The 22,933-nt window shown below is 35.7% G+C and overlaps 2 protein-coding genes across 5 annotated transcripts in view; one reads left to right on the top strand and one right to left on the bottom strand.

Annotated features, from left to right (window-relative positions):
• Positions 1-2,019: 2,019 nt before the first annotated feature.
• Positions 2,020-8,571, top strand: LOC104599955 (TSL-kinase interacting protein 1-like). 2 transcript variants are annotated; one of them, XM_088887268.1, is made up of 8 exons: positions 2,020-2,286; positions 5,220-5,434; positions 5,750-5,961; positions 6,081-6,322; positions 6,408-6,555; positions 6,715-7,116; positions 7,875-7,994; positions 8,099-8,571. In XM_088887268.1, the coding sequence occupies exons 2-8, from the start codon at positions 5,305-5,307 to the stop codon at positions 8,252-8,254; spliced, it is 1,410 nt and encodes a 469-aa protein (XP_088743394.1). In that variant the 5' UTR covers positions 2,020-2,286; positions 5,220-5,304; the 3' UTR covers positions 8,255-8,571. The 2 variants fall into 2 exon arrangements, with proteins under 2 accessions (XP_088743394.1, XP_010261015.1); XM_010262713.3 differs by having other exon boundaries at positions 2,117-2,286; positions 5,292-5,434.
• Positions 8,572-19,018: 10,447 nt separating this feature from the next.
• The window catches only part of LOC104599954 (crossover junction endonuclease EME1B), a 30,053-nt gene continuing 26,138 nt past the window's right edge, over positions 19,019-22,933 (bottom strand). The window contains exons 11-13 of one of the 3 annotated variants that reach the window (XR_016075882.1): positions 21,772-22,277; positions 19,949-20,063; positions 19,019-19,461 (exon numbers count right to left, since the gene is read on the bottom strand). Coding sequence is in view for 1 of the 3 variants with exons in the window: in XM_010262709.3 (XP_010261011.1) it covers positions 19,276-19,461; positions 19,949-20,063 (301 nt within the window). In the remaining 2 variants the exon portion in view is untranslated. Of the gene's footprint in view, positions 19,462-19,948; positions 20,064-21,771; positions 22,281-22,933 lie in introns of those variants that run through there. The other 2 variants (XM_010262709.3, XR_735593.3) reach the window with 2 other exon arrangements.

The raw sequence follows: 22,933 nt of genomic DNA on the forward strand, positions 1-22,933 counted from the left end.
GTTGGTCCAAAAACCAACAAAACTTTGACAACCGACTCTACATTTCAAATTATAAAAACCCATTCCATGTCATCAGAGCCTTATGTGGTTGTAGACGACATGGGACTCTTAATCCTTGTTGGACACAAAAAAGAGCCTATTCCAAAAATAGGTTTTCAATTTCTCTCCTGCTTCCTCAGTCTCTCGATCTCCCTCAATTATCTCTCACTCTCGCAGTCATCTCTCAATCACTCACTCTCTCAGCTTTGGTATGTAGCCAAATCAAACCTACCCCTCTCTCTCTCTCTCTCTCTCTCTCTCTCTCACACACACACACACACACACACATTCTTCTTTCTCACTCTCCATCTCGGTTAATATCTCTTCTCCCTCAATCTTTCTCCCGCTACCTTTCTTGTTTTGTTTTTTATTTTTTCTTACAAACTTTTATAGTATTAATCAAACCGTATAAAAGAACTAAAGGGACCAACCACTTGTACAATCAAGTTGGTGTAAATTTCATAGCTAGTAGTTTCTTATGAACTTTTATCAAATTGGTGTAATGAATTTTGAACTATACCAAGTTTGATCACATGTTCTTTTATACAATCCGATTAATACCATATAAGTGTGTAAGAAAAAAAAAATAACAAGATAATGAGTGTGAGAGAAACTGAGGGGGAATGATATAAATTACAAGTGAAGGAGATATTAACCGAGAAAGAGAAAAAGAGAGATTGGGAGAGAACGATAGGTAGAGAAAGAATGAGAGAAATTAATAGAGAAAATGCAAATATAAAAATTGAAAACCATTTTTATTTGTTTTCAAATCACACAGTCATTGAGCAGAGAGAGACGACTCTATGAGAGAAAAATGACTCTGCGAGAGAAAAACGACTGTGTGTGTGTGTGAGAGAGAGAGAGAGAGAGGGGGGGAGAAACTAAAAACCATTTTATTATTTTCCAGTCACCTAGCATTAAAGGGCAATTTCAGTATAAGCTTTGTGTTATGTCCAACATGGATCAAGAGCCCCATGTTGGCAATAGCCACATAAGCCTCCAATGACATGGCAAGGTTTTTTTTTTATAATTTGAAAAGTAGAGTCCATTTTCAAAGTTTTGTTGATTTCTAGACTAACCTGTAGCTTAATTTTAAATATATAGTCAATTATGACTATAATTTTCCCTAATTTAAAACTAATTTGAAAACAAAGTTATTTTCTTATATAGATGGTGGGTCAATAATCCAACTTTTCTAAGAAACCCATGATGTCATAATTGAATAATAAATAGTTAATAAAAGATAGAACACCAAAAAATGAAAATGTACAGAATTTTGTCAAGAACATTTTGAGAACATTTCTAATGTTATATTCATCATATTAAATGAAAATAATTGTTAAAATAAAAGTTATTTTTATTTATGATAGAAATGGAACACAAAATATAATAATAATAATAATAATAATAATAATAATAATAATAATAACAGTTATTTGGTATAAGCATTTAAGTTTATTTTTAATTATATTGTTACTTTTGTTAATTTTCAATTTCTATCTTAACTATGATATATCTAAAATTCAAGTAATTAATCTGAAAAAAAAATTCTCACATGCAATGCATGTACTTAATCAGTAGTGCTAAAAAGTGATGGAATAGTGAGTTTTAAACAATTTCCTTATAATAATATAATATAATATATTAATATATATTATGTTGTATAATATAATTGGGGCAGATGGACAAATACCATCCCCCTTCCCCAGAATTTCAAGTTTTCCCAAACGCCCCCCAAACCCCGATCAGTAGTAAAGAAACTGCCCTATCAATAAAAGGGAGGGAAAGGTCTTTTATAGGTTTCTCTATATTTTATTTCTTTCCCTATATTTTATTTCAAACCAAATACAACTATACAACCTAGAAGCGTTACGTTGCTTGCGCCACGGGAGTGAGCGAGACAGCACGACAAAATCCTTTTAAGGGCTGTTACGTCTTCTTATTTTGTGATTTTAGGCTGTCGTGGCGCTCACTCCCCCTGATGTTAGCACAGGTCTTACAAAGAAGCGGCAAATTTGTTTTTGGGAAAATTTTGTTGGAAGCCGCCTTATTTAAAATGAGTGAGTGAACCAGGGGCGGGAGGAGCGGAGCAAATTCTCCAAACATATCCTTTGTGGCTTCTCTTTGCCTTTCACTTTCTTCCCGCCATCCATTCGTCTTTGGAAATTGTAACTTGGAAGCGAGGGATTGTGGGAGTTTGAGATTTTTTTTTTTTTCTGATCCTCTGAACCGCTAAGATCGAGAGAGGTATGCAATCATTTTCTCTAACTGTTTTCTAGGATCCCGCTTAATCGATTTCGAATGCAACTTATTCCATTTTGGTACATCTTGAATTACTTGATTGTAAGTAGCAAGGTTTTGGCCTTTAAGATCACGTTGGTTGAATGAGATTTTTATATACAATTATAAGAAGTAAAAATGGATTCTTCTGCAATTTCGTAAGGTCGAATTTGGTTATGAAGACACTAAAACTAGTATCGGTTGTGAAATGAAGTGAAAACCTGTAAATACAAATGGGCTTTAACATAGATGTGAACGGATGCAACATAGAGGTTGGCGGTTTGCTCTGGTTACTAGAATATTGAATGTACGTGTTAGGTAAATACTTTCTTTTTCCCTGAAACCCTCATCTAAGGAAATTTTTAGGGTTTTCATTAAGTTGTGGTGGTGTATTTAGAAGTGTCAATCTTGGGCTATTCGTTCAGTCTCGTCGCGGCGTCGTCCAAAAAAATGGAATATCGAAGAGGAATTGAAAGTGGATGTAGAAGCCTTAATTTGTTACTTTATTTTAGAGAGTTTTTCTTTTCGTTGTTTTTTTTTTTTTGGGGGGGGGGGGGGGGGTAGAAGGAAAAAGAAATTAGCTTCTAAATGTGACTAAAATTATAGTACTGAAATGTGATCCGACTTTTATGATGAAAACATGATTAAGGTATGAATCGGTAATGGGGTAATGGGGCCGTTACATTAAGATTGCTGTCTGTTTAGGGTTTGCAATTTTAGATTATAGGGAAATGTGGTTACCGGTGTTCAGTTTTTCTTCAAGTCAATTTTTTAAAATATCAGAACCTTAGGGGAGTTCTGTTGATGTAAGTTTTATAGAACCAAAAGAAAATAAATTAGGGAAGGGGTGGGAATTAGATATTTTCTCTTCTTTGTTCTACACAAAGTGTGTGATTGTGCGTGTATTGGAGAACTTGAATTTGGTGAACAATTTGAATCTATTAACTCTTCAATTTTCATGGGTGCTAGTGTCCCAGTATTGATCAGAACTTTCTGGGTTGAAGCCCGGGTTGCTTGTTAGTTGTTAAGTTTATACTAAATAAGTCTTCATTTTGCTTCATTGGTAGAGATAATTCCATTGTCTATAAACTTTTGTGATAGCATGGCACCTTATCTAAGTATTTTGTACAGTTAATTGCCTTTTGTTGGGTCTGTGCACCAGTCAACAACATCAATTTGGTCACAACTACTTATCGATGAGGACAAATTTACTAGAACTTTATCTTAGCATTGAAAGCATCTGCTACTCCTTTTAAGGGGCTTTTCCACATTTCACAACGGTTTTGCTACTTTGTTAGAACTTAGGAGTGAGGTCACCCGACCTGGTCGGGTTGTCTGAAAATGAAACCGAAACCGACCGTGTTAGGCAAAACCAACCTGGTCGGTTTGAGTCGGTTTGAGTGCTTGAGTTGAGGGGCTAAAGGAGTAAGGGCGGTCCAAGTTAGAAGTTACCAAGAAAAGAGAAAGTCAAATTGTGTTAGAAAAAGAAGACTGGAATTTGGAATTTTTAAGAAGGCTTATAATCTAAGTAAAAAAGACACCTAATTGTAATTACCTATTTGGTGTAAAGGACCTTAGAGAATAGGATCCTTTCTTTAAACCTTCCAAAAAAATGCAAGAAGCTATTAATGGCATTCCTTGTCTTGCAATGCTTGCCATTAATGGCATTCCTAAAGAGAAGACTAGAAAGTAGAAACTATAAGTAACTAGAATGTAGAAACTATAAGTAACTAGAAAGTAGAAACTAAGTTAGGTACTAACTACTAAGTACTAACTAGGAACTAAGTTGGTTCGGGTTCGGTTTTCATGTGTGGAAACCGAAACCGAACCGACCATCGGTTTATGCATTTTAGTAACCCGAAACCGATTGACACTAAAGAAAACCTGGCCGACTCGGGTTGGGTCAGACCGGGTTGGTCGGTTTGGGTCTTCTTATGAACAGCCCTATTTCTTGAAGGGGAAGAAGATATTAATCAGTGGTTTTATATTCCACTAGGCTGAACTCTGCCATGAAAACTGCTAGGCAGCAAAAGAATGCAGGTAAAAGTTCATAAAATGATAAAGAACATATCCCAATAGGCAAAATTACTGCAGCCTATGATTTCAGCAATGATTGGCATTATTAACAAAAGCTTCTTCATAATGAAATGATAGACAACAGTAAACACACATTTCTTGAAATAATGCTTTACAAGCCATACCTGCTGTTTATATTAGGGACGGCAATCATCAAAGTTACATAGATGCTGTGTTGGGATATGTTCTTTATGACTCTTGACCATGCTGGGTTTGAATGAGGCAACCCATATCACAGTTTCCTATTGTAATGTTACTAATAAATGATATTCTCATGACTTCTCTATTAGACTTGAACAATTACCATCAGCAACACCAGTTAGAAGAAGTGATTTGTTACAAGTTGAAGGGGCTAGACGAGCTAGGGGTAGACCAAAAAAGGACATGACTAGAAGTAGTAATAAATGATTTAAGCATTAATAATTTAACAGTGGATATAGCTTTAAATAGAACTGATTCACAAAACTGGATTCATGTAGCTGACCCCATATAATTGGGATAAGGAATTGATGACAATGATGATGATGAATTGAACAATTCCTCTTCATTGAATTCTTCCATCAGAAACCTATATGAAGTTCATATAAATTCCAAAAATAAAAAAGGGCAGCCCAGTGCACGGGGTTCCTGCCAATGAGTGTCTGGGGAGGGATACACAGCCTTACCCCACCCTCATATAAATTCTAAAAATAATAAAATAGAATTTGATAAGAATAGTAAAAATGGGATTTTTTTTAATGGCAGAGAGTTTTCATTTCTTTTTTCCCCCTTTCCTAATGTACCTGACCTGCTGATTCTCAAATTTCATGCCCCCTTGATTTTAGAGGCTGGGGTTTGAAGCAGTGTGTGTCTTGAAGGGGAAGAAGATATTGATCAGTGGCTTTATGTTCCACTAGGCTGAGCTCTGATATGAAAACTGCTAGGCAGCAAAAGAATACAGGTGAGGTTTCTGTAAAGAGCAAGGCAGATGCAGGACTTAGTTGCACCAGAATCAAAGCATCTGTGAAGAAAATTGGTGGACGGCGGAAAAAAGCAACAGGTAATATGTGCCATCCAAGTTCTATTCTCCAGTCCTTTCTTCAATTTGGAAGAATTTCCTTGCAATTTTCTCTTTGGTGTATAACTTTCTTCTCAGCACAGTCAGAAATCAGAATATTGGTTTTCTCAATTGAAAGAGTCATTTAAAAAGCCTGTATAACATCTTTTCCATGGATTAGCTCAACTTTGGGTGCATCTTACGTATAAATTAAGATTCTTAAGCTTGCTTATCAAATATCAAGGTGAATACATCAATATATGCCTTTCATTATTCCGTCTTTACTACCTAATTTTGCATGGTCTTTTCATTTTCTAGGGAAAAGTGATGCTAATTTGACTAAAAAGGATGAGCATCTTGTACCTTCCTCAGCCCAAACTATTTGTCAACAGCTTCCAGTGAAGGAAACAGGCAACTCAAATATTGTGACTACAGTTGAGACTGAGCTTGGACAGACACTACAACCTTCTGCAAAGATCAGGCTACAACTTTTCCCCATAGATGAAGGCACTCGCACAGGACTGGAGAAGGTAAAATTAAGAAATCTAAAGCATTTGATCATTTAGAAAGTTTCTTTTCATTATCCATTACATGGTAAGTTTATGAAGGCAAAACTTTGTCATTCTTAATTTCTTATGCACTACTGCAGGATGGTCATAATCCACACTTGGAGCTCACTCTAAGAGCTCGCAAGAAGCTAGTCTCAGTGCTGAATCATCTCCATAACAAGTGGGGCAGTTCAAGTGTTGCTGTGGGGGAGCTTATGCTTTTACCGTACAATGTTCGGCTGGAAAATTTAGCTGGTTACAGAAGATGGACACTGAAAGACAGTGCTATCAGTGCAGCAGATGTATATGAAGCCATCGGCAAACCTCTGATTTTTCGTTTAAGGTATCATTATATGAGGTTTATTCTGGGGTTAAACTTAAAGATTTACCCAACTTAACTTTCTCACTTGGACATTTCTTTCAATCAGGTATGGCTGGTTCTCTGATCTAGAATCTAAAACTCATAACAAGTCTCCTACATCTAACAACATTAGGGGTAGTTCACAATTTGGAGACATACATAAAAGTTTCAGTGAAAATGTGGAGTGTATGAATGGAGATAAACAACCACTTGAGGTAACTAGCTTGAAGCAGAGGCCAATCCCTGCTCCCCATCTGCTAAATGCAACTCTTGATAGGCGTATTCCATTGGATAGAACAGTTCTACTTAATTGCTGTTTTGTAATGTACATGTTTACTACTTGTTCTGATTTATATTTATTCTGCTATATGTAGGATAATCTGCGAGCAAGCAACACTGCTACACCATCATCGCTAGGTTGGGCTGATAGCTTAACTAACATAAGCATGGGGGGTTTGCTGTCTGAAGCCTCTCTACAGGGGAACGTTAATCGATGTGATCCAATGCCAATTGGGGGATCATCTTTGCAGCAGCTTCCATTCAGCTCTGATTCATTTGATGCTGCTATAGCTGCTCATATATATGGTCGATCTCAAGGCTCAATACCATCTTCTCATGTGTCACACTCGTCGATCTTTGATGCAGAAGAAACTTGCCATGCATTTCCATTTCAAAAATTCTGTTCATCAGGAAAAGAGTTTGTGGCTGCATCTAGAAGTGGAGCTTGTAGTCAGGATGCAAGTCTCAAGCCATTCAAATTCCCCACTTTGGTTGAGGTATGCTCTCTGATTCCATTTATTTTTGTTACTATTATTACAACTATGAAATAATTGTGTAAGATCAATTTGCTAGCTTCCAACCAACTGCACTACTACCAAAAAACCCTATTGCATTAAATTGTCAATTTGTCATACAGATTCAAGCACCATTAATCCCAGGAGTTGTATTTGAATTTTGGCCATTCAATTTTTGTTTGTTTATTTTGTTATGGTTAAAATGCATTTGTGTTGGTAGATGTTGGACAGATACCAGATCTTTATACCTTATTGTCCAAAATATAGATTAAATGGATGGTTCGTATTCGGTAGAGATGGGGAGGACAGGACTCACCAATCCTTTGGTAACCTAGTAGATTATAAGAAGGGCATGTCAACCCAGTGGATGACCCTAGCTGTCTGATGTGTCAGTCCTTCTTGGAATGCTAGATATTCTTTCTTGCCATTTAAATTGAGATGATTGCTTGGATGGTTAAAATGGTCAGTTCAATTTCACCTATGAAATATCCTAATCTGGAATTTGTTCACAGTGCACCCTGTTTTGGTACCTGCATACCGTGACTAAACACTATGTTGATAGACATTCTTTGGCATCTCATGGTTTGTTCTTGTTGCACAAGAAGAAATAGTAAACATTATTCTGATTGTAGACATTCCTCAGAGTTTGTTCCCATATTCCTAATTTTCCCATTGGATGTTTTCTTAACAATTAATCAATTAATGAAATCTCTGTTATTGATAAAAAAAATTATTTGCAGGAGGAAGCACAAACTGGAAGCACACAGGATCAGACTGAAGAACCTAAAGCAGATTTACTGCTCCAAAGGCAAGGAGCAGATAATGGTGAAAACAGCCTTGGGATGCCAGACATCAATTGGGTATTTGAACCTTTTCTTTAGATTCCCTTATTCAATAATTTTAGTGGTTAGTTGATATTGTATAGACAGGTAACTTGATTGTTTCCTTTAATAACCTGACGCAGAGTGATTCTTTGTGGTCCCCGGATCTGAGCTTATCATCATCTCGGCAAATCATCAGTGGAGATAGTATCAACTTCAGCAGTTTGTTATCTAGCAGTCTTGATGCATTTCAAAGCCGTTCATTCTTTCTAAGGGATGAAAAAGTTCCTCCTACTTGAGGAAAAAGAAATAGAGACAACACAAGCTTTCTGATGAAAAATCATCGACACTGATGATATGTTAGGTTTTAACAGAACGCATAGCATGATTAAACCTTTGCAGGCAGTACAGTGGTAACTCTAGGAAAAATCATAATTTTTTCAACAGATTTACACTTCACTGTTGCCTAGAAATGCAGTAATTCTTCAGGCAACAGGCAGTGTAACTGTGTAATTTAATGGTTATGGTGAAGATTTGTGGTAATGCTTTTTCGATGGTATATACTTGAAGCAAACACAGTTTGGCACAATAGAAAATGTGTCTAATTGACGTGGAATACTTACTGTAGATTTCTAATGTGTCATATGTGGATATATGTATTGACATGTATCTCTTTTTACTTCTAAAATGTAGATAAAGACACGTCTTCTTTAGCATACATTGTGATATGGGACTAAAACCTGTTCTTTTAAATCTGGTGACATGAATTCACAAGCAAGTGCATATGTAAATATGAGCCCAGATCTGCTGTTAATGTTTCTATTTAATCAACCAATGATAGCTGTTTAAACTCGTGTTACATTTGTCCATTAGTTTGGAAAGAGTACAAATACAAATATGTACAATGTAAATACAAAATTTAGGAATATAAAATAATGCAAAGTATAAGGTTTTGCACTCTACATATTTGTATCTGTACTTTTTCCAAACAGAGTTAGTGTTAATCATGGTTCAAAGTATCGATACGATATGAGTTTCGGTCGTATTGTATTGGTACTTAGAAACAGCTGAAACTTTATTTTTTTTTAGTTTTTTTTTCACATTTTGGTTTTTTGGGAAGCTTTTAGCATGCTTTTTATTATTAAAAAAAATGGGGGTCCGAAACACTTGGAAACAGGCATTTCGGACTGTATCTTTTTCAAAAGATATGATACGGTATGCCCCATATTGAGTGTATCGTATCGATACTTTGAACCATGGTGTTAACCAAGGATCAAAGTACTGGTATCGGGTATTGTATCATATAAGTTAGATACAGACACAGATATAGATATACTTTGGAAATACATGGAAAGTTGGAAACAAATGAAAGATATGGAAATGCCAAGGAAATGCATACAAATCACATGAATATATTAAAAATACTAAACCAAAGCTAGGTTATCTATGAATAAGATATAAACACGAGAAATGCATACTTCAATATGTTATATGAAGAGAAATATTAACAATAATGGGACTCTAGAACATTCAAACATCATACAATAATTATCACTCTTTCAATTATTATTAGTTTTTGAGAATATTAATTAATTTAGTATTTTTATTTAAATAACAATTCTTTTTTAAATAATAAATATGTTTTCATTTTTAACATATAATGCTTTTATTCTACATATAATTGTAAAATAAAACAAATCAATCATTTAAGGTAGATAAATTTTTTTTTTCAATTTTTATTATTTTTTTTGGGGAAATTAAATCTTAAATTATTCATTTCAGTTTTTATAATTATAATTTTCTGTTTTCCATTAATTTTATGGGGAGAATTTATTTATTTAATATTTTATATAATAATTCTATTTTTTTCAAATAATAACTATACTTTCATTTTTAACATATTATTATATATAAAATAAAATATATAAATCATCTAAGGTAGATGACAAATAGTTTGGTCCAAGCAATACAGAAATGATCTGTGTCACCATATATTCACCAATTAGAAGCTACTATTTGTCTACAGGCTACAGCATATTTAACAAATGGCTGATCAGTTGTCTGTCTTGTCATCTGATCTGCTAGCTCCTAAACGACTGTTCTAGTAGACCAAAATAATTGACAACTCTCATCCACATCACAAGTTAGAGCTTAGAGGGAATCAGTACAGTTTCATATTAGATGAATATACTTTCAATATTCTTTGGACTCTCAGGTAGATGTGCCACCGCCGATTCAACTACTATCAGAAATTTAAATTTCCAGTGGAGAAAGCACTTTTGTTTTAGCTAATACTATGCCATTGATGTATACTGCGTCATGCAAGGATAGAAGAAGACGTATCCAGCCAAAGCAGATAACAGTACAGCCAACACCTCTTCCACTTTGTGTTCCAAAAAAGGCTTCGTTTGGGAAGATTGCAAATACCACTTTAGTGACATATTTGCATTCAAAATGAGAGCAAAGTTTTATCTCTAAAATATGGATGTAAATTTTGCACTCAAAGTCGATCAATGTTAAAAAGGTATATCTCAGTCTCGGGATTTGCATTTGCACTTATCACAACTAAAAATCATTTGACAATAAACCAACTTTGCATTTGCATGGACCATAATGCTCTCTACATATTTGTATTTGCTATTGGCGCCCATGATTCAGTTAACTGAACTATGGAACTTTTTTTTTTAAACCGAATCAATAGTACTGGTTTTTGAAAAATCAGTAACCAAAACCAAATCGAAGCCGATTGATTAACCATCGGTTTTTTAGTTTTTTTATTTTCATAATATTATATATAATAAATATAAAATATTTGACTATAAATAATAAATAATATATTAATAATATTATATATGTATGTATGCCAGTCGGTTCAACTAATTGTCATTTTTCTTTCAAAGATACCAAACCAATTGGTTCGGTTAACTGGAATTTTCAGTTCAGTTTTATTGGTTTGATTTGATTTTTCGTTTTTTCATGATCACCCCTAGTATTTGCATTCTATTTGGGCTTTTCCGAAACAGAACTTCAAAGTGAAAATACAAATATGTTGAATGCAAAACCTTGTATTTGCACATTGCGCTGTACATATTTGTATTTGTAATCCTCGCCCAATTGATTGGTGAGCCTTGTCAATCGAACAATCAAGAACTGATTGTCACTAAGATGAAGCTAGGCAACAGAGAAGCGCTAGTTTGGTATGCATATCATATCATCAACTTATAATCACCGGTTTATGTTCACTTGTTCTCAATACTTTTTTTTTTGTCTATTTTGAATTATGAATGACTGAATAATTAGTGAGTGTTGCATGTCATATTGCATAGTATTACTATGCCAAATATTATAGAGTAAGTAAGTACATGTCCAAAACTGAATGTGGCAAACATGTAAATACTTAACGAATGAGTGGTAAAACTAGGAAGGACAGAGTATGAAATGAAGCTACATGAAGAAATCTAGAAATGGCTTCAATAGGTGATAAAATAAGAGAAACTAGCGGGTTTGCAGGGGCTACTGACAGGGTAATGATCTCCTTATGCTTTATATTCAAAATAAATACTTAGAATTGATTTTGTCAAGAGCTAGAAAATAAATGCTTTATATTCAAATAAGGCAAGAGAAGTAAAAAATCAAAATCACAATGTGTTGGTGTTTGTCCTATAATAATTGAATGAAGAAATGCTATATTCCCTTCCATTATAATCAACTTAAAATGTTTGTGACTTTGTATAATTGAAGTCTTCCACCCTTAATCTTGGCAAAAAAGAATGGCTTGTAGAATTGAACCCATTACAAACCATGGCACCTGCAACCATGACAAAATTAGCTGAATTAGTAAAAGCACAAAATCCAAGGAAAGCAAAACTCTCTTTTAGCAGAAACTTTTCAGTATACATAAAAGGACCTAGTTATTATCTCTTCCAACAAAAGTTTAGCAAGTAAATCCTGCTATTCTTTGGTCACTTCTCCCTACATTCTATTTTGAATTTCACTTGTTTCCTCCAAGTATTCTGATTTGGGTTGTGTATCAGATAGGACTTGCTTGAATTTTAATCTTACTGATCTTGTAGAACCACACTATGGGGATGTTTAATATGGCTTTCGTTTATTTAAAAAATGTTTGTACTTAATTTGTCCTCAAAACTTGTCGAGGATTGAAGTATAAGATTGGTAAAACTAAAAATATGATGGATTTAAATAAAATGATATAAACTCTATAACCAACACCATATAACTAATTAGATATAATGCCATCATCAGAAGTCAAAGTACTACAAGTCTTCATTATAAAATGTAAACAATGGATAAAATTAAAAAAAAAAAAAAGCATGAACAATCAATCGATCTACACATTAGATGAGAGACATAAAGATTTGAATAGGTTTTTGTGGTTTTGTGCCCCTATTCTTGCTATAAGATTATTGTTAGTAATATAAACCTATATAAGAAATAAAAGCAACCACCCTGATATAATGCCAAGGTTTACTATTTTAAACACAAGTAAACGATAGAATAATTCCTACATGTTATTCTAAGGATTAAATAACTCCATTAATTTATGACATCTTTCACAAAATCAGATTCATTGCTTCCAGATTCCTCCACTATTTCCATATTCTTTCTAGATAATTTACTTCTAAAATTCAAACTCAAACGAAAGTTTGAGGAAATTACTTCTGACAGTGCACCTTTGTTTCTCTTTTTCTCATTTTCAATGGCTTCATACCCTTTCTCCTTCATGCCCTTGTTTGAATTTTTGGTGTAGCTTTTGCACTCAAAATCTAAAATGCAAAACAAATTATGATAGATTCAAAGAAAAAATGAGAATAAAATACACAAATTAAATAAATAAATTTGGAAAAATTGCAATCTCATTATATGGGGTTGATTGCCTCTTGGAAGCATTTTGACTTTGCCTCCCTACCATGGGATTTTTGTCCTTCTCTACTTCCTTATATAAAAAAATAGAGTTGGGCCAAGTTTTTAAGTTTCTATTATCTTTGGGAAAATTTATGATATCAAAAGGATATGGTATTGGAAGAGCTTTGACCAATCAAAGCACTCCTGTGAATTTTGATGAATGCCATCTAATTGGTCATCTTTTTTTATGATACTTGTTGATTGGTTGTAAGTTTTTCTGGTATCATCTCTTTCAACTATCATAGTTCAACCCTTTTTGGCTTCCTTAGCCTCATGGAAACCCAAGCTTGTCTTAGGTTTTACTTTTCATATTTATCTTGTTGCCATGGTTCTACTTCTGTTTTATTCCCTTGTTTGGTGATTCTTTGCATTGAATACACTATATGAAAAAGGCATAAATATCAAGCAACCATAGAGAAATAGAGGAACCACACAAACCATAGGAAAAAGGCAGACTTTATTCCCAAAATCAGAAAAAAATAAAAAAATTAATGTTGGAAAAAGAAAGAAATAAAAATTTACTATTAACAAATTCTACATTATTGGTCCACAATAATTCTACATTATTGGTTCAATAAATCATTCCCGGAATAATTGAATTTTCCCTCTCTGCAAATTTATCTCAGCAGCCCTCCTAGAAGTTAGAAGCCCCTTTTACTTGTACACATTGGTTTTCTGATGCTTGCAGTATTGTACAAGGGGGCCATGACTTAGCTTTGTTCTTTTGTTTGCTAGATGTTTGAGGTTATCCGGGTCAGTGCTATTGCTGTAACAAATAAATAAAAAAAAAAAGTTCTTAATTTTTCTTTTCACAACTTGAAGTCTTGTTGTGGAGTCGCCAGCGGTTATTTTCTTTGTCGGAAAATTAATAGTGATAAAAAAGAATATAATTCAGAAAACTACATTTGTGAGTATGTGGAGATAAAACAAAAGGATGTAAAGAATTTATGTTGCATGAGCTATGTAATTAATCAATTTCAGTGAAACCAGGGTTCGGGTTATCAAATTTATATAGTGAAAGGTGGGGTTAATAGACTGAAAAGGGAATAGAATGTATCCCAACTCCCAAGATAGCAAATTGGAGCAATCAAGTCATTTACCAATAAATTAACGGTTCGTTTGGTGATCTTTTCACGTGGTTTTTCGGCTTTTTATAAGTCAGACAAACTGATTTTTGGTCTATTTCTGTTTGACTCACGAAAGATTTAACCACCAAAAACCGGAACACCGAAAAATTGCGAAAGCTCATTTTGGGTTGATTTTGGAAAGCTCCAAATGAAGATTTTCACGCTTTATTCTCGTGTAAAAAGACACGGAAAGATGTACATCTACTAAGCGTGCTTCGGACTGCTCAAATCTTCATGCAAAAGGTCAATACGTCTTTTAACTATCAAAACATTATTCTTTCCACTTTTATCAAAACTGATTATTATTTCGCTAGTCATGGACATTGTTCTGTTTCACCTAGTCATGCAACCCAGTTAAGAAAAACAATATTTTTCAAACCACCATTGATTATATAGTCAAATTATTTGGCTTGGAATCTATTCAGGCAATTGGTTCCTTTTTGTTTTAAAACTGGTTTCTAGCCAAAAATTATTGAATTGATCAATGACCCATTGATTTGAATAGTTGAACTGTCAACCATTAGACCCGTTCAATGGTTTTGTCAGAACATGTCATCCGTTCAAACCATCGACCCATAGGCAAGTTTCGGGAGGCCAGTTTCAATAATCATGGATTTTAGGATTTATAGTTTCAATGATCATGAATTTTGGGACACAATAAGAATGGAACTCTCTTCCCTATTTTTCTCAAGTCAAATTAAATCCTTTTTTTTCACACCCACTGAAATTAGAAGTAAGATTACTTGCAGTTCTACAGGTTTCTTCCCACTCTAAACATGTCAATTGATCAAGAGAGGATGGGGTCACGCTCATGTTGATTATTGATACAATGTATCTGGACTAAACATGGCTAAGCGTTACGTACTGAATGATTAGCACCCATACTCCCAGATATCATTAATATTGGCTCAGAAAGCTACAGGTGCTCAGTTTACTTGGGGAAGCAAACTGAAAACTAGGTGGGACCCAATTTAAAGCATGGACTTTCAGATGCAGCCAAAAGAGGCAGACCCATCTCTGCTCTGTTAATGACTGCTGCCTGCAAAGCTTGCAAGGAGTAGTGGCAATTTAATTGAGTAGGGCCACAAAAATTAGGTCATGTCTACGCTGTCCTGAAACTGCAAACATGGTGTTTCACCTTCTCGATGTGGACTGAGAAGGAAACATTCTACTTCACTATTATCTCACCATTGCTGTTCCAGTTGAGTTTGGGTTCAACCTATACAAATCACTGGGTATTGGTGCCATAAACTGGGTTCAAATCCTCACCACAAACCTTCCTAACCCCACTAAACCCAACCTTCTGAACTAGATTTTTCACCAATTCTCCCCTTTTTTGCCTTTTCATTATCTATATGCATTATCCTGCAACAAAGGCATCTTCTGGCCCACCCACACGGAAATTATATTCTCGGATTGGAATCTACTTAAATGTCTATGCCCCACCTTTGTTGTTTGCTTTGTTTGTTGGCGGTATAATTTCATCTGCACCAGTACAAATCTAAACATCTATGCCCCATTTTTGTTTCTTTCTCCATTTGTTTGTAGTGTAGTTTCAGACTCCAGATCTTCAACTGACAATAACTCCATGCATTGGAAATTTCTCTTCATGCATAATAACATATAAGAGCATGAGATGTTTTTTTGTGTAAAATTATAATAACACCTACCCACAAGAACTCTACCCACACCTACACACAAAACACTACCTTCGTTCATTGGAAACATCTCCATAATAATATGTAAAAGCATGAGATGTTCCCCATATATTGCTGCGATCTCATGTGGGTAGGTGTGAGTAGAGTCATCGTGGATAGGAAATCCGGACTCATAATTTCATTTACATTAGTACAAATGCAATGCATGGGAGTACAATTGAGAAGAATGCAAATTCTGGTTTGCGTATGCTTTTCCAGGTTTTATTTTACTTTATATGCAGTGCAATAAAATGAAATAAGGTAAAAAAAAAAAGAAACGAAAATTAATCAGAGTTTATACTCAAATTATTTGCACTCCTATATGCTTTTGCATCAGTGTAAATATTGCACTGCAAACGGTCTTTTATGTCTCATTTGACTCAAATTGGTGGTGAAAAGAGCTCCTAAATGTGAAGGCAGATTTCATATATAAATATTCACAGGTGGATCAAACCCACAAATCTATTTCTGGTTATGGGTGCAAACTTGAAAAAAAAGAAAGAAACAAACAAACAAACAGCTTAGAGCTTACAAACGAGAGTTAAGGATGATAACGAAGCTTACTTGCACCCAGAAAGTCTATTTGATGAACTGAAAAACGAAAAATCACAACTCTCATTACATCCACACCTTACATTTGAACAATCCATTGACTCAAGCACAGCCCAAAATACCAGACCAGCTTTATACGTCTAACTACTCATTTATGGGTAATTGGCCCACCAATTCGATGGTCTAGATGAAGGACTTCATAATCGAACGAGGAATATGAAATTATGAACATATACTTTGATCATCAGTTGGTGCAAAGCTCCAAATTTGAACATTTCATATCATACATCTTTGCTTGATCTCATATGTTCTCCATGCAACACAACGTACATTAATCCAATCAAGCAAACCCATTTGATTACCATGATCATCAAACAAACCCATGAAGGAAGCTGGTGCTGGTGTTCCTGCTTTGGTGCTGCAGAAGAACATGGACGACCAGGAAGAAGACCCGGGTAAGCATCCGGTTTAGGGTTTCTATCTACATACCATAACGGATATCGGTGAACTTGCTCTTGATCCATTTGAAGCTGTTCCTAACAGATGATTTGAGCTTGGCTTCAGTGGTGAACACGTTATATGCTGCCACCCGTTTCTTCCTCTTAAGCTCCGGATCGCTTGAGGTTGAGAACCCATTACCCCTACCACTCGGCCCATTGAAGCTGTATGAGTTGGATCTCTCCTTCAACCCGAACCCGCCGCCCGAGTAAGAGCATGAATAATCTGGGAATGACCTGCACCTCTCCATACTCAAGAGCTATTGGGATTGATATTTTCAGAGCCTCAGATAAGTAGTGAGAGGAAGGAGGTAGTGAGGAACAGATGATATCCTTCTCCCCTTGTCAATATATTTATACAAAGGAGAGATGATGGGCTTGGATTCCATGCAAAACAAGGTGTACTTTAGTTTGGTATCCTTGCATGTTGATGCCACTTGATCAAACATAATGATACCTCGAGATGTGCACTTCAAACAAATCAAGGGGGGGGGGGGGGGGGGGAAAGCGATGTAACCTAAAACTGGGGGAGGAACAGAAACAGACCCATGTGATATGGGCTTTTACCCTTTTCTCATCTCCCACCGTGGCATCATGAGGGCTAAATGGTGGGACCTAGTGAGAGAAGATGCCATTAATGGAGGCTTAAATGGATTCACATGGTGGTGGAGGCCCACGTCAATTGGGTGGCAAGTTGGTAGGACAGACAGGCCTTTTATTTTTGTCTGTAGAAGGATAAGCCCATTTATTTGGGCCGCCGAGTTCTTGTTTAAACAATGCTTTAACTGTGAGCCTAACCGGCTAACCATGTCTAGTCGTGTAATGACTAAGGAGAGCCTGAGCCCCTAAGTGGCGTTCCCCCTTTTCTTCTAGGAAGATGAAGAGTCATCTTTGGCTTTAATTAAACCCTACTAAATTGGCACATTTGTGGGGCCTTGGTGTCTTTTAGGCAACAGTCAGGGGAATATCATATAATCATAACTGCTGCCGTGCTTTAGATATTTTCCAGAAAAATGTTGTCTGGGCCGACCGTGTAGAAACCTTCTCTTGGGCTTGATGGAAAAATGTCATGTAATTGTGATTTGGGTCCTTATTGATTTTTTTTTTTTTTTTTTGTTAACTTAAGAAATGGATTTCGGTTAAGAAAGAACTATCATGGGCAGATGACCTTTGGCCCGTATTATTTTTATGGGCTGTTCTTCTCATATCTTGTTTTGCAATTGCGGGTCTTGGGGCCTTAATCCAAAGGCTTAATTGTTAACAATGCTTATTTTATAGATAATGATCCACATTCCAGAACAATAGATGTTGCTAGAAACATGCACAAAAGTGAGACAGAAGTCATTTTCTCTCACTGGAAATGTGCATCCTCAGGGCAATTTGGGTGGCCCAAAAACAATGCCGTGCTTCTCAAATCTAGAGGATGTACGTGTACCAACCAAGCTATCACAATATTCCTGCTAGACTAGTTGAAGGGCAATTCAGTTGAGGCCAATGGCTTCTCATCATATTTATTCCACAATGGAGAAACCACAACACCGATACTTTTAAGAGGGCATCATTGAGAACTTTTAGGAAGCACCTGGGCCGCAGAAGTGAAGCTGATTTGGTCTCATATCTTAATCTTTACCTCAGTCCACAATTTGCAAGTGACCCTCCACCCTCCACCCTCCACCCTCCAAGCACTTCCCAACCAACTTGGATATAAAGAATGAAACTTATGGATTATCCCATCCCAATCACCACCCTCTATCATAAGATATAAATATAACCATTGGATCCTTCCCAAAATGCTGATGCCACCCATAGTTCAACCAGATGGTTCTGTACTTGTATTAATTACGAACTTTTGGAAAAGGCTGAAGGCCGCCCACTCCATTTGTTTTATTTGAAGATGATATTCTAAATTCTAATTCAACATTGATAGTAGCTGATTGAAGAGCTAGACAAAATTAATACGTATGCATTAGTTTAGTAGGGTTGGTTTGAGTGTTTTATGTTAAATAAGGAGCCATAGGCTCAAATTCTATAAAGTTTCTATTCATGATAGATAACATCGACTTCATTCTTACATTATTTTTTTTAGATGTGATACTCTAATCGAATCATTGCTCTTTTGAACAAGATTCAATCAGAATTCAAATATTAACAAATCAAATTTGAAATCATTTCAATTATAAAATTTTGAGCCTCAAGTACGGGACTGCGTTGGATGGGCGATTTCTGTCAATGGAATATATATAAGCTGACAGAATCTACAGAATAAAGGGATTAAGGATGTATTGAAATTGAAATTGGTAACCTGACTAGTAGGGGAAATGCTGCTTGAAATTCCCAGAGGCGGTGGATGTAGCGTTCTATCTATAATGGACTGCTTCGTTCACCAAACAATTTGGCTTCATGATTTCCAAAAATATATTACAAATTTACGAAAAACATCACATCAATGATGTGAGACAACACCAGAATGGAGGGGTCAGCTTCTACCCACGTCACATTAACAATGAGAATCATGTACCTTGTCTCATCGAGATGATGAGCACCCAAAGAAGTCGGCACCATCCTCCACATCATCGGTTTTAATGCTTCCACTTTGAGCCATGAGTATTCTGTAAACTCTCTTGGAACATACCTCACCCAGTCTCCTATCTTCATTTCCAAGCGGCCCTTCTGTTGTTATGTCCTTGAGAAGGAATTCCTTTTCATGTACCTGTCATTGTGAGGGGAGTTTGAGCAAAATGTTTGTTACCAGATATCAATTTTGACTTTGGGACTAGACAGCATTTTTTATTCTCAACCAGAAAAGTTCTTTTTCTTATTGATACAAAGTAATTTGCAATGTTCTATAACATTTAGTCTCCCACCCATGTGTTTGAAGTCTTTACTGTTTCCTTTCTTTTGGGAGGACCTTTATGACGGGTTGAGGCCAGAAACGCATACAAGTGCACAATTTTGAACTTGTTAACTATCAAAAACCTTGACCACCTGTTCTCTATAAAGTATAAGCCTCCTAGTTTTTGCTCTTTTTTACTGAGTAAACAAGGTAAGGCCTTCTATTTATAGTTCCAGCTACGCCCCTTTCCAGGACGGGTAGTACATTAAGTGAATAGACCATATTATGGGGCCAAGAAATATACAAATCAGTGATGGGTAAATCATTGATATAAAAGACGTGCAGTATGGGGAAAAACACTCACCGATTTACTTGGATCCATATAAACACTAAGAAGGGACTTCATGGTTGGATATTTCTTCCAAATGGCAATTGCAAATCTTGGTTGTACTTTTGGAATAGCTACCAACACTTTCAACCTGAGACAAATGCATGTCAGGCATATAAATGCTATTCCAACGTAACATGAATCTATACAACAAGAAAAAGGATTACAAATGCATATGGTGAGGATGCTCCTGTACAATGATAGTGCTTTATAAGCATGCTATTATTGAGGCACAAGAAAATTTTATTTGTCTCATGTCAGATAGAGTAGATTGTATGTAGATTCTCACTACATGATTCTGACCATTGAATTGGGGCCTCACCAACCAGACAGAGATGATAAAATTTCACTATCAAGGTGATAGCCTCTTCTCTCATCATGTTATAGAGTTAAAAGTATTTTTTATTTTCTCTGGAAGAGAGTACATGGTCCTATATAGGAATAGCTAGTTTTCTACTTAGAAACCTCAAATAGCTTGCTTCAGAATTTGATGTTTCTAAATAGAAAACCTCAAATAGCTTTTTCTTAAAGACAATGCACAATCTCTTCGAGAAAAAAAAGTACATTTTAGACTTCATGTTGGTAAGACCCCTAATGCAATTGTCAGGATCGTGTAGTGAGAATCTACCCATACCCACCCTTCTGTCTTTTTCCTCTCTTTATTCCTTCTCTGTGCCAGCATCTCAACGAAGTCAAGACGTATATGAGGTGTAATATTTTCTTTCTATTTTTGAGATCATCCTTTCAGTTGCTAGATGGCCTGGAAATATTGTTTCTATCTTGATCCTTACCCACTAAGGAGATAGATTTAGCTGAATGCAATAGCTGCTCAGAAGGCTGTGGAACCAATAATAATGCCCCACACCAGTCATAAAATACATGAAACCCACAAAGAACCAATAATAATGCTCCACACCAGTCATAAAATACATGGGACCCACAAATACTAAACCCCACACTGTGGGCCCCATGTGTTTTATCACTGGCATGGGGCGTTTACCATTGGTCCACAGCCCACTAAACAGCTAAAGCATTCAGCAAATCCAGATCCCCCGCTAAGAGGTTTAAAATGCATATGCATTACACTAAAAGAGAAATAATCATTGGAACTTAATCATTGTGAAGAGGAAAAGGGATTAAGGGAATATACTGGATCTGCGTATATCTCTATATTATATCCATAAATGACTTGTTTTTGGTATGCACACAGATTGTTAGTTTGTTACCCTACCACATTACTCCTTTAAGTCAGAAGGATTTGTTTTTAAACACTGCATTTCCTACATGAACCTCAGCAGAGACTTGCTCTCAACTTTTCTCATAAATGGCATACATTTTCAAGTATTTCTTAATCTAATTTTTCTTTCTTGGTAAGAATAGAAATTTCATCAATTAAAGTCCAAATAACGAGCAGTACAAAACAGAATACAACCAGACAACTGTAACAAAGAAACTAACAGAGGTCAGCCGCATAAGAATTGCATCATTCTTAAAATGACAACTTTGGTTATGGACTGTTATTCAAGTTCTAGTGAGTAGTTATCCAAGTTACCGTCTTGTACTTGGAAGTCCTATACGGCTATACAAATAAGAAAAGGTAGTATCTTGCAATTTTTGGTATATCCAAGTGGTGATAAGCATGTTATGCAACAAATAAGTTCTACCTTAACGACGGTTCTGTTAGTATAATACACTTTGCTAGTTTTATTTTTTAATTTTTTATCAATAACAGAATCATTTCATTAATGAAAGATGAAGAAAAGTACAATGGTAGGGGGAGATAAACTCTCTCAACTCACCCAAGGAAAACGAAAGATTACAAATTCGCCCAGAACAACTGATTTCTTCCCACCCCTTGTTTGGCTAGTGCATCTGCGAAAGAATTAGCACACCTCTTTACCCATTGTAATATTACTGTCATATCCAGAGTCAACCACTTAAATACTCTTTTTTCATTCAGGTAGCTCCACATGCTACACTCCTTTTGTAGCCATTCTATTACTAACTTCGAGCCTCCCTCAATAAACTTCCTTAAGTTAAGCTCCTTAGGCTTTTTGGCACCTTCCAAGACTGCCAAAACTTCAGCTCGAAGTGAGTCTCCTTCCCCAACTGGGCCTGAAAACATAGCAATAATCATACCCACCTCATTCCTAAATACCCCTCCAATACCTGAAGGGCCAGGGTTCCCTTCACTGCTACTATCGAAGTTCAGCTTTATAAAGCCGAGAACTGGGCGAGTCCACAATGGTTGTTGGACAGTCTTGTCAGGAGCTGAACAGGCCACTTCCTTCCAATTAGTAGAAATCTGCTGAATTAAAAAATATGAAAGAAAATTAGTTTCTTGAAGAGAGAAGGAAAAGAAGAGAAGAAGAGAAGTTGAAAAGAAAAGAGAGCAATAATCTGGCCACTCCCTTCACTTATTATTTATACTAAAAATAATAGAATAGTACAAAGACAACTATGCTTTTATAGGGCAGAAAAACATAAAACAACATATATAACACTCAAACATAATAAAATTTGGACTCACATAACTATTGTGGCCCCCACCTCCTATCTAACAACTAACATAAAACATCTACTCAGAAAAACATCATAAAACTGATTAATCTTCAGCACTCCCCCTCAAGTTGGGAGTAAATGTCACACATTCCCAACTTGCATAGATCATGTTCAAGCTTGTCCTTTGCCACCCCTTTAGTGAGAACATCAGCCAACTGCAACTCTGAAGAGACATAAGGCAAACAAACTTCTCTGATTGTTACCCTTTCTCTTATAAAGTGTCTATCAACTTCAATGTGTTTTGTCCTATCATGCTGAATTGGATTGTGGGCAATATTGATTGCAGCCTGATTGTCACAGTATAACATCATAGGTTCCTCTACTTTCACCCCAATCTCACTCAAAAGAGATCTAACCCAAAGAAGTTATGAGACACCATGAGCCATGGATCTATACTCA

Source organism: Nelumbo nucifera, chromosome 5, assembly GCF_055504915.1.
Source record: "Nelumbo nucifera cultivar China Antique chromosome 5, China Antique-T2T, whole genome shotgun sequence".
In the NCBI taxonomy this organism is placed as follows: Eukaryota; Viridiplantae; Streptophyta; class Magnoliopsida; order Proteales; family Nelumbonaceae; genus Nelumbo; species Nelumbo nucifera.